Consider the following 13,802-nt stretch of genomic DNA (forward strand, 5'->3'; position numbering starts at 1 on the left):
GTTATAAGGCACTATTCACACATATGCCGAAGAGACAAAGATAATGAGACTCTCATCCATTGTAGGCAGTGGAAAAATGAGTCCCTGGGTGATTACCTAGCCAGGTTTAAGGAGGAAGCAGACATGGTCACCGATCTGAACAAGACAAAGGCTATGGGATATCTAACCACTGGACTGGTCCCAATCAAAGATAAAAAAAACTCATATCATCTCTTTATGATTATCCCCCAAAATATCTTAATGACATATATGTGATGGGTGAGAATATTCGGAGGAAAATGGAAATTCTAGAAGGGTATAGAGAGACACGAAGAAAGGACCGAAGCAGGCAGTCCGGTCTTATGAGTACTCTCGAGGGTCCAACCGTGACCGAAGGGACGATCGTAGGAATGATAATAAAAAATAGACTGGTCGGGGCCTGGAAAGGGAAGAGATGGAGATATGACCGCGTTTACACTTCTTAACGCGTCGATCTCCAAGATTTTCCATGAGATTAAAGGAAAGACATGCTTTTTCCATCTCGCCAAAATAAAAATGGCTGATCACTAGAAGAATGCGGACAAGTATTGTGACTACCATCAGGATAAGGGGCATAATACAGATGAATTCTTCCACCTGAAGAAGATAATTGAGAAGATTATTAAGGACAGAGAATTGAATAAGTATGTTAGGGATCTAAGGGACAAGCTGGAACAGAACGATGCAAGAAATAGAGGGACCGAAGAAATATATTAGGGAGAGGTGAAGACCATCTCAGGTGGCAATGCCCTCGGTCTTGATAGCAAGAATGCCAGAAAGAGGTGCCCGTCAAGTTTATAACATGTGTCAGTTCAGCCTTGCCAGGAAGGCCATGCCCCTCTCCTTTATCGAAGAGGACTATGAGGATATCATATGCCCTAATGAAGACCCATTTGTAATATCTTGTTCCATCGGACATACACTAAGATGAACCTAGCGGGACAATATATGGAACCGTGCCGCGAAACACCTCTCGAGGCCTTTGGCGGACATCATATCCCCTCTGAAGGTACGATCACTTTACCTGTTATTATCGGTAAATTGCCCTGTACTGCTGAAATATAGGTCAAGTTCTATATTATGAGGGTTGAAAGCCAGTATAATCCATTCTTTGGCCGACCCTTCTTATCCGTTTTCCATGTCATGGAGTACGTACCTCACCTCAAGCTGAAGTTCCCCACGAAAAAGGGAGTTGGTATGATGAGAGGGGACCAGAAGATGACGAGGATTATCAAGCTCGAGGACCTCGACAAAGATAAGGAGTACGAGGAGAATGACTTAAAAGGGAAAAGAAAGTGTTCTGAAGCCGAACCAAGTGGGAATAAATACTTACTGAATATTGAACTGAAGAAGTTTGGAGCCGACCTGTCTTGCCCAATTACCGAGCATGCGGCCGAAGTGGGAGAGGTCGAGCTCTACGCTGGATGTTCAGGAAAGATGGTTCGTATAGGAAAAAATATGGAACCTGACCTGAAGGAGAAGGCTATCGCAGTGGTAAGGCAATACCAAGACGTCTTCGCATGGGGTCCCGAAGACATGCACGGGCTAGATCCGAAGACAGCTGAGCATTGCCTTAATATGAAGCTCGAGGCCAAGCCCGTGAGACAAAAGAAGAGAACCTTTGCCTCGGAGCGATAGAAACTTATGGAAGCCGGGGTTGAAAAGTTATTGGAAGCCAAGTTCATTGAGATTGAATACTATGATTGGCTTGCTAATGTAGTCGCAATCAAGAAAGCAAACAATAAATGGAGGATGTGTGTAGACTACACAGACTTTAATAAAGCATGTCTGAAAGATCATTACCTCTTGTCGAACATTGACCAGCTGATAGATGCCACGGCCGGCTACGAAGTCCTCGGCTTTCTTGATACCTTTCCAGGTTACCATCAGATAATCATCAATACGGCTGATATTCTAAGGACATTTATTAATATAATATTTATATCACAGTAAATTAGGATATAATAAATTATGAAAGAATAATCGATAGAACATAAACATTAATAATCCAAATATCATAAACAAAATATAATAGTGTTGTCTCTAGGGCACAAACGCTAACAATCTTTAACTTGCATTAGAGCCAATCACTCATGTATCTAATACCCATGGAACTAGTATGACCGCTGTGCTCCTACTACGATAAAGCTTATTCAATGGGTCAGCAATATTATCATCAATATGCACTATATATATGTATATCTCCTCTCTCATTAATCTCTAGAAAAAGGTAATATCTTTTAAGTATATGCTTTGCTTTGAAATGGGACCTCGGTTCTTTAGCCTGCTTAATGGCTCCATTGTTATCGCAATAAAGATCAACTAGATATGTGATCGATGGAACCACACTAAGTCCCGTTATAAATTTTTGCATCCAAACAGCCTCATTTCCTGCTTCACTGGCAGCAATATACTCAGCTTCCATTGTAGAATCAGCTAATTTCTCTTGTTTTAAACTTTTCCAGCTTACAACACCTCCATTAAGGAAAAACACAAAATATAACTGAGATATTGAATCGTCTCTGTCTGTCTGGAAGCTAGCATCAGTGTAACCCAGTATAACTAGCTTCTCATCTCCTCCATACACTAAGAATAAATCTTTCGTCCTCTTTAAGTACTTGAGAATATTGTTGATAGTTGTCCAGCACCTGGATTAGACTAGTATCTACTCATCATGCTCAAGGCATACGAAATATCAGGACGATTATATATAATCACATACAAAAATTCCAATTGCTGAAGCATATGGAACTTTGCTCATACAGCCCTTATCATCTAATGATATAGGGCAGTTATCTTTTGAGATCACTATCCCATCAGACATTGGGACATATCCTCTTTTTGCCTCTTGTATCCCAAAATGATGCAATACTTTGTCTATGTATGTACTCAGACTTAGGCCGATTAATCTCCTTGATCTATCTCTAAAGATCTTGATCCCTAATATGTAAGTAGCATCGCCTAAGTTGTTCTATACTTTACCATCTATTTTAGTTTTCTTCTTAAAACCCCACTTGCATCCTTTAGGTTTTATCCCTTCAGGTGGATTAACTAAAGTCCATACTTTATTTTGATACATGGATTCCATCTCGGATTTCATGGCCTCTAGTTATCTCTCGGAGTATGGACTGTTCATAGCTTCTTGGTATATAAGAGGCTCATCATTATCTATAAGCATCACATCATCATCTTGAGTCAATAAAAATCCATAATATCTCTCTCAATCATGACGAACCCTACTAGATCTATGAATAACCTATGTTTCCGGAGCAGGAATATCTTCATCGAGATCTATAGTCCTCCCACTATTTTTCTTGTAAAGTAACTCTATTTCAAAAAATACAGCAGTCTGAGCAACAGACACTTGGTTCTCAGTGGAATTATATAAACTACACCCTTTGTTTCTTCACGATATCCCACAAAATAATATTTATCTAATTTTGGTCCTAGCTTGTCAGAGACCAAGTGTTTCACAAATGCTTTGCATCCCCATACTTTCATAAATGACATGCTATGACGTTTCTCAGTTCATATCTCATATGGAGTCTTTTTAACCGATTTAGTTAGAACTCGATTTAGTGTATATGTAGCTGTTTCCAGAGCATAACCCTAGAAATTTATTGGAAGATCCTTTAGACTCATCATCAATCGTACCATGTCCAACAAGGTACGATTTCTTCTCTCAGAAACTATGTTCCATTGAGGCATTCTCGAAGGAGTAAACTATGTTCCAATGAGACAAGCTTTGCATTCTTCGTATGATTCATAATTCAAATTTATCGAGGTAGCCATCTTTATGTAACTTAGAAATGCGTTTCTCATTTATGTGGCCTAAATGACAATGCCAGAGGTATGTTTGATTTGAGTCTATCATCTTATTGCGTTTATTATCATTACTATTTATGTTATAGACATGAGTATCAAGATCAAGAACATATAAACTATTATACAAATGTGCAACCCCATAGCTAGCATTATTCAATAAAAAGGAAAAACATTTTTCTTAATCAAAAAATAAAAAACCTTTCATATCCAAATAAGAAACTGAAATAATATTTTTACAAATCGCAGGAACGTAAAAACAGTTATCTAGTTCTAAAAAAAGCCCGGTGGGTAATGATAAATGATAAGTCCCTACACCTAAAGTAGCAATCTTTACTCTATTCCCAACACGTAGGTCGACTTCTCCCTTCACCAATATCCTACTTTCCTGCAGTTCCTGCATATTTATACAAATTTGAGAACCATATCCATTATCTAATACCAATGAACTAGAAGTAGAAAAGTTAACTTTTATACCATAAATACCTGAATCAGAAGCGCCGTCAGCCTTCTTATTTTCCAGATCCTCCAAAAAAGCATGATAGTTTCTCTTCCAATGACCCGGTTTCTTGCAATAGTGACAAGTATCGCCCTTTGCAATACCGCCTCCAGGCTTCAAAGCCTATTTGGGAGAAGTTTTGGGAGCAGTATCAGATTTGGATCACATCATCTTCTTGCATTTCCATTTACCTTTCCCTTTGTCTCTCTCTTTGATCACCGTCATTATGGGAGCAGGGGACACCGTCTGAATGTTGGTCTCGGCAGTTTCCAATATAGCCAACAATTTGGTAGGTATCTTGTCTCACATTCATGTTGTAATTCATTAAAAATTGAGCACAGTGGTTGTTCAAAGATTGTAAGTTCAGATCTATCTAGGCTTCCGTCCCAATCTTAGAACCCATAGTAGCAAGGTACTCCATATATTAAATCATCTTCAAAATATGCGATCCAACCAAATCATGATCACCCTGTTTGCATGCATACAAAGCTTTGCTTGTATCAAATCTCTCTTGACGAGCCCGTTCTTCAAACATACATTTAAGGTGATCAATCATGATATAAGCATTTATATGCTCATATTGTTTCTGAAGCTCAGGACCCATAGTCGCTAGCATCAAATAGGTGACATACATGTCAGCATCTATATGCTTTTGATAAGCAGCCTGTTGAACATGTGTTGCACCTTCAGGAAGAGGTTCAGGACGAGGAACATTAATGATATGGAACTTTCACTCCTTCCTGAGGACTATCCTCCGGTTCCTTTTCCAATCAAGGAAGTTTGTTCATGTCAGCTTGTCTTTCTCAAGGACTGGCCACACGGAGAAGTTGTTTGAGTTGTTTGCCTTTTGATATCTCTAATATTAAAATACATAAAATGAATTAGTCTACAGATGCTCAATAGATTATATTCAATTGATTATTTATATATATTCAAAATATATATCTCCTACTATTTTTATTAAATAAATAGCCCTAACTATTAATTCGGAAAGAAAATCTTCAATATCCTTTCTGGTGAGCCAAGATCCAAATTTCACAACATTTTAGTTCAGCTTTGGCTTTACTCCTAAAACATGATTCAATAAGATAAACAGTATTTGTTAATTATATCAACTATATAACTCTTGGAGAGTTCGATGGAACAACATTTGTTCATATTTATCTAATAGATCTCGCCAAACTCCATGCCTCTAAGTTCATAATCCTATTGTGGTAACTTAGTTAAGTCAAACATAATAGTCAGAAAGTATTAATATACTTCACCGCATCTCCCACTATAGATGAGAGTACTTCGCTCTTGCGAACCCACTCCTTATCGATGTAGGGGTTAACGCGTTGGACATATTGGAAGGCATGTGAACAACTTAATATGAGCTTTAGGGTTTTGTAAATATTAAAATGATCATGATCCCATCATAAAGAGATTATCAATTGCTCCTTGAATAATATACTTCAAATCAATATTCGTCAATGGTTTGATTTCCCAGTAGAGAGGGAGTCACAATGGTCTCTCTTAAAACCCACAACCTTACAAGTTCAATGTACCCGCTTTTTGACAAAATTGCCCCATATCAGAAATAAAGAAAATTCTTATTTTTATTATGTATTTCTAAAATACAAGAATCTCATGTTCGTTTGTTAAATTTTAAAATCTTGAATCATGACAAATTTTATCTTCTTTAGCAGGCATTGCATGGGTGAATTATCTAATATATACATACATTGTTAATCTAATTAAGCATACATCATTCTAACTACTCTATAGATTCATTCATCACATGATATATGTAAAGTGCAATAAAATAAATTTGGTAGGTTATGGCCCCATCCTATGTGATCTTAATCAAGCTCATGATCAAGATCATGGTCAATCTAAGGTGGTTAAGTAAATAAATACAACTATCTATTACATCATATGTCTTCTTACTTTATTTGCTTCCTTGTATAGCTTTCTTGGATCACATTCAATGGACTCCTTTTTCTAGTCTTCAAATCTTCAGGTGCATTACATAAATAAAATATAAAAGACTAATCTAATGAACTTACAAGTAGAACTCGAGTTACATTCGAGATTTAATATTACATGAATCAAAACGACATGCAAGTCATATTTAAAAACTAAAACCATAATTAAAAAACATTAATCTAATGTCTAAAGATCATAACCATCCACCATGCCTAAATAACATATATTAATATAATTTATTATATACTTATTATTATTAATCTAATTAATCATATCAAGTGGAACATATATGAAACACTATTTTACAGAACAAACTCCGCTGAAAATTTTGAAAAAAACATCATAATCAAAACAGAAACTTTCTGCTTGATTCTTCATGTCTGTATCATTGTATCATATACATACAGTATGTTCCAGTCCCCTATTGTGTCCATACATAATTAATCATAATAAAAGTCATCTCAGATCATCAACACATGCATAATATCTTCATATAGATCATGGAAGATCATCAACATATATAATATCATCATATTTATCATGGCTAATCATTAACACATGCATAATATCATAATATCTATCATGGAAGATTATCAACACATGCATAATATACAAATCGCAAACATATAGTCATGACAGAATGTATACATGATATTATCATCAAAATCAGTAAACACATAAACGAATTAAAACCTTTCGCAAGTAGCTATGATACCATTGTTGGGTTTCGGGATATAAAATACAACGGAACAATAAATAAAACCGTAAAAACATATAAAAACTGAAACCCACCGCATGATCCATACGAAAAAATATTTAATTTGTTGATGAGATATTTACCTTAAAGTGTTTTATGATTATGGTTGTCAAAAAGAGATCATTACTTCAACCCAACACCACGTATCTCGCCTTAACGATGTACGCCGTATAGGTATCCACACGAAATCCGGTACAGAGGAGGCGTGTACTAGCACCGGAAATTGAACTCGTTCTTCTTCTCTCTCTCCCTCTGCTACTAGGGTTTTGTTATAAAAACGTAGTTACCTAATTCATCCCTAAAAGAGATTATATATGAGAGAAAAAAAATGAGTTATAACCCTAATCCAACAATGTAGTCATATTAAATATTAAATTCTAATTTATTGTCTAATTAAGTCTCACTTAATTATCCAATAACTAAATTTCTAATTTAATAATAATAAATTTAAATTTCATTTAATCTATTAATTAATTCCAACTTAATTAAAATTAAATAATAAAAAATTCATATTTAATTCAAATTTGAGTTTAAATTAAATATTCCTCCAAACTTTCTTTTTGGGTCGACCCTATAGGTTATTATTATGTTGGCAAATTATTAAATATCTCATATTAAAATTATAAATAATAAGTGGCATCCAGAAATATATCATTGCTACGCAAGTAATAATAATTAAATCGGTGATTGATTAAACCTTTCGTGAATAATGTACAATATAATATAATCCATCTAAATATATATTATAGATTAAACTCAAGGCATGTTATGTGTCATCCTCTTCATGGTTTAATCGCGGGTTCCATGATCAATTAGTAGACTACCATTCCAAATCAACATTTGAGCGCGGCGTCACGCATTTCATAGTCTAGCTCGCACAAGAGACCAATAATATTACTCCAAATAGGAAGGTTAAATCATTTCTAGATCATTCATATTTCTCATATGATTTATTATACATCTAAAGTCTAATTTCATCATTACGCGGTCAAAGGCAACTTTTAATGTAATATCAGAGTATATTAATCATCATATAGAAATATAATGATTTCAAGTCGAAGGACGATTACATCATTATCACTGTGAGAATTACTTATCAACACACATGTAAAATCTCACATTTGGTCTCTCCAACACCATGTATATTTACATCTACCCGTGTTTTCCATTTTACTATCACTATACGTATGATCAATAAGATGTGATTATCAGTCAATAAACACACTAGTCTTAATGTATTATTATTGTCCCATAATAATAACAGTCGACTAGGGATATTTAGGATATAATACTAGTCACGTACTTAGAGATATAGAATTCATATCATATTAAAAGGACATTTATTAATCTAATATTTATATCGCAGTAAATTAAGATATAATAAACTATGAAAGAATAATCGATTGAACATAAATACTAATAATCCAAATATCATAAACAAAATATAATAGGGTTATGTGTAGGGCACAAATACTAACAATGACAACCTAAAAAATATATCTAGAAGATTTTTTTAAAACTTAATTAATCATCTTCAGAGTCTTCATTATTTTAGCATTTCTTATATCTTTGTCCTAGCATGCATTCTTTTATGTCATAATCTTTGATCACAACGTTGTCTTTTTGCCTTCATTAGTGAATTTAAATTCATTTAGAGTAGCTTTTTCCATACAACTCTTCATAGCTCTCCAAGTGTGCTTGTTCCTCCCTTCTTAATTACAATAGCAAGTCTTTGAGAAAGAACTACCATGAGAAAATAAGTATTTGAGAGGTCTCTTGGTCCCAACCTAAACATTCTAAGAACCTAAAATTATTTGTTATCTCATGTCATTGTCCAGTACCTACAATTTACATAACATGAATATAAATGGTTAGTATTAATGAATACCTAAGTTCATTTTAAAATTGAAAAATGATCTACAACAAACTAAGAAAAGTAATGAAGGGAAGAAATTTTTTACGTAAACATGTGAAAAATGAAACAGATGTGCAAGTAGCAGAGGAAGAAGATGAAAAGTTGTAAAATGAAAATGAAAATCCCTGGGAGAAAACTATAGCTTTATAAATACTAATTACAAATTTTTCTACTATGCTTGACTTATATTTCCTAAATATCAATTATCGTCATTTTTAACTTTTTAAATTTAGATGCTCATTTTGAAATTTTGGATTAGAGCCCTCATTTTAAATTTTTTATAGAATTATGGTTTCCTGCATGAGGTAGGTTATAAGTTTTGACTTCAATATTGAATATTTAACTTTAGGCCCAATTTCAATTTTTTTGTAAACTATAATTTTCAACCATATCTTCTATTTACCATCAACTTGTGGTAAGTTAAGACTTTGGTCATCATTTTAATTTTTTGCACATATAAGCCTGGTTTTAAATTTTTTTAGGAAATTATCAAAATTATGAAAAAAAAAATTTATCAAACTTTATTATGTGAATCATTATAATCGATTTTTCATTGTAAATTCAATTCAAATGTGCTTTACCAATCACACTTTTTTGTACATATAATTAATATATATTAATATTAAATATTACAATTGGATCACCAAAAATTATAAATAATCAATACAAACTATTATTCAAAAAAAAATTATATTAAAATATTTGCAAATGAGTAGTAGAAATCATAATATTTACACACATGTGTATTTCATTCCTGTTGGATCCTTCAAGGAATTTTTTAAAAAGATTAATCAATACATATTACAATTAAAGCATTGCAAATGAACTTTAAAAATCACAACACTTGACATACATGACTAGTTCACTCGTGAGATTACCCATGAATTATTCAAAAAATTAAAAAAAAATTAAGTTTTAGCCCTAATCTTACCCCAAAAATCTTAACCATAAATAATAATCCTCAAGCTAGTTTTCACCTTCAATATAGGTATAGGTGGTAAATTAATATATATAGGGGAGAAGATGGAAGACCAAAGAGTTTATTTGATGTTCCTCAATCTTATTTTTTTTTTCTAATTTTCTTAATTTTCTGAATTAGTTAATATTAAAAATTACAGTTACATATATTCTTCTAATTATATTATTATCGTTCGTAATATTCTTTTCTTTAAAATTTTTGTAATTTATAAGAAAAATAATTAATAGAAGTCTTGACTAACAAGTTAAATATTTAATATTTAATTGAGTAAAGTCTTGACTAACAAGTTTGGCAATGTAAAAAGTAAGTAAATAATCTTATATTATATACATAAATGCGAATCGTTTGACTTCAAAAATAATTTTCTATTACAATTTCAAACTTTATTTTTCATGTTATTGTAATTTTTCGGCTACTCATTTTGTTAAGCCTTTAAATTTGTGTTAATTGTTTGATTGTTTTTATGAGTTCAGAGTGTATCATTTTGTTTAAGAAAGAATTACGGATGCTACTAGACTTAGTGGTTCATTTCATATTATTTGGTTAAAAGTATGTTACTCCAAGTTTATATTTAAGTATTTTTTATGTAGTCAAGAAATATAGTGGAGCACAATATATGCTATATGGGTAATAATAAATTTTACATACATTAGCAAAAGACAAGTATAAGCCCATTATAGAAATCCGCCCATTATATAAATCGGCCAATTTTTCAAAAATCATCAATAAATCGCTAAGAAACTCGTCCAATATTTTACCGGGTTGCTAAATTACCGATAAATCATTCGATTTGTTAAAAATCGCACGATAAATCACATATCAATAATTAAACCAAATAGTTTTAATTTCCGAAATTAATAATCATGAGTACAACCAAACAACCTATAATTTTTATATATTAATGTATTTTCGCATGTATTTATTATTGTAATTATAAAATATTTATTTTATTTTCAATGGAGCACGTATATAAGTAAATGCTATCATATTTAATAATAAAATATTTATTAATTTCTTAAAAATATTTGTATAGTCCCGCCCTGAAGCATGGCTTAATGTCTTGGTCCAGTGAAGCGTGGCTTAATGTCTTGGTCCAGTTATATAATGATTTCAATGTGTTTTATCTAATTTATAAATTTTTGTAACATATTTTAAAATATCATGAATTTACCATAATCTTCTAGAAAACTTCATAAAAATTTCATTACAATCCAAAATTTTTATAAAGCTTATGAAATAAATTTGAATATCATCGACTTTAAAAATTTATAAAATATTACTTACTTCGTCTCACTAGATTATTAACATTTGAAATGGAGTATCGACATACATTTTAATACTTTTATCTAGTATCATTTTATAACTCATATTTAAAATTTTCTTTTTCTGAATAAAAGTTTAATGCTTAAACTTTTATTGAAAAAAAAATTAAAAACAAGTTACAGAACTATAGTAAATAAGAACCTTTAAATATGTGCCGATTTTTTGTTTCAAACGTTACGAACCTAGCGGAACGGATGGAGTAATTGATTGTCTCTGAAATGTGAATACAATAATATTTCAATAAAAATCAAAAAAAAATTATCCAGATATGACAAATTTAATGAATGTTTTAAAAGTCTTTCAAACAGCCACAAATTTTTAATATTCAAAAATATATGTTATAATCCTAATTAAATACACCTTCGTTAATATAACTAAAAATGCCCTTAATTTTTAATGTTAATCGCCATATGCGCTACCTCTAGTGTTAATAAGTCAATCAAATCCTAATTTACTTTATGAATTTATATAATAAAAATCCTCCCATTTACATTTGATATTTATGATCAATATCTTCATTCACCTGATCACTTATTTTTTCACTGTGTAATTAGCTAATCAGTAATAATCAAATCTTCATAATGTACACAGGCACCGTAAGATAATAAAAACCAATTATTTTGAATAATGTCATTGATATTTGCGGTGCTTATTGTCCTAAAAAATAAATATTTTTCGCACAAATTAACAATATAATATATGTGCATGTCACCTGCTAAAAGATTACTTCCCTAAAAATAACTAGCAATTAACAATCATGATACAGGTATGGTACGCGCCACATAATTATGCAACTAGAGTTTGTCCGTGCAACTCACGTGCTAGGAAATTAGCAACTAATAATCATGTCCACCGTAAGAGAATAAAATCCAATTATTTAGAATAATGTCATTGATCTTTACAGTGCTTATTATCCTAAAAAATAAATGTTTGCCGCACAAATTAACAATATAATATATGTGCATATCACGTGTTAAAAGATTATTTCACTAAATAACTAGCAATTAAAAAACATGATACGCGTATGGTACGCGCCTCCTAATTATGCAACTAGAGTTTGTCCGTGTACGTGCGAGAAAATTAGCAACTAATAATCATATTTATATCCCACGTGCTAAAAAACCTAGTAACTAATAGTCAAGCCACTAGCAGTATGCCACTAGGTAAATATATGCAAAATCCATATCTGAGTAGCAATTTAGTGAGTTGATATATTTGTAACAGACCCGTGACATACAAATCAAAGAAAATAAAAACTAGTCAAAATCTATTGGATTTTAGTTTTTAATTTAGTCATTAATTTACTCCAATATCTTATTAATATCTACATAAAATAATTTTGAAATCCATAATTATTGCCTAATCGGTTTTAAATCAAAGTTGTATTTTAAATCATATAAATATAAGGCACTACCAACATGTTGTGATATAGTAAATGAGTAATGATCTAGAGTTTTATGTTACATTTACAGATGGAAGGCGATAACAACCAAAGCCAAGACTCTTCCCAAATGGTTCAACAGTTACTCCCACCTCATGAACCGCACCACTCTGATTTTGAAACCAATCCCCTGAACAACACCAATCCCCAGAACAACAACTCTACGGGGGGGGTGGCGGTTTTTTCCCAAAAAGTTGTCCACGAGGCCGTCCTCGTGGCTCCAAAAACAAGCCTAAGACTCCTGTTGTCCATAATTGTGAGAGCTCCAATGTTCTCGAGGCGCACGTTCTTGAAATTTCATCGGGCGCTGACATAATGGAGACCCTTAACATATATGCAATGCAGAGAGGCAGTGGTGTGTGTATCTTTAATGGGAAGGGGACAGTTTGGAATGTTATCATCCACCAACATGCTTCTTCTTCCTTGTCTGGGGGCGTTATTACACTGCCAGGTGCTTTTGAGATTATTTCGATTACTGGGACAGTGCTTCCTCCCCCGGCTCCACCAAGATTCGGGAGCCTATCGATCTTTTTATCAGGAGGACAAGGGCAGGTTCTTGGGGGAAAAGTGGTAGGTCCGCTGATTGCCAAAGGTGCAGTTATTTTGATGGTGGCTACTTTTGCCAATGCGGTATTTGAGCGTATACCATTGGAGAGGCACGGGGGAGCAGAGCGGGAAAATGCAGCAAATGGTGCTAATCAGGTGCAGGAGGTTCAGCCACTGATATCTCAGGCATTTACCGTGATAGCAAGTGTTGGTACTAGTCTTTCTTTATTTAATGCAGGGCCTGCTGTAGATTTGCCAAATAATTTTGTTGCACCAGGGCCTCCCATTTAGATATTGAATCAACAACCCGTGTATTTAGATAAAAGGCTTCTAGACAATATTTCTTTTAGTGGGTTAATTTTTAAGTCAAAAAGAACGGTAGTTTGAGATCTAATAAAAATTTACAAATTATTTAATGATAGAAGGGTATTCTCTTTGCTAATTTACCAACAATGATTTCTGAGATATATACTTTGTTAAGTTCATAATTAAATAATTACACTTTACTTGATATTTTTTTAATTATTTAATTTG

General features: G+C 32.7%; 1 protein-coding gene across 1 annotated transcript; it reads left to right on the plus strand.

Annotated features, from left to right (window-relative positions):
* Positions 1-13,037: 13,037 nt before the first annotated feature.
* On the plus strand, positions 13,038-13,559 carry LOC141704578 (AT-hook motif nuclear-localized protein 29-like). The gene has a single exon (XM_074507803.1). It carries the CDS (start codon positions 13,038-13,040, stop codon positions 13,557-13,559), a length of 522 nt encoding a protein of 173 aa, XP_074363904.1.
* Positions 13,560-13,802: the final 243 nt, after the last annotated feature.

The sequence above is a fragment of the Apium graveolens genome, unplaced genomic scaffold (genome assembly GCF_009905375.1).
Source record: "Apium graveolens cultivar Ventura unplaced genomic scaffold, ASM990537v1 ctg8013, whole genome shotgun sequence".
NCBI lineage: Eukaryota > Viridiplantae > Streptophyta > Magnoliopsida > Apiales > Apiaceae > Apium > Apium graveolens.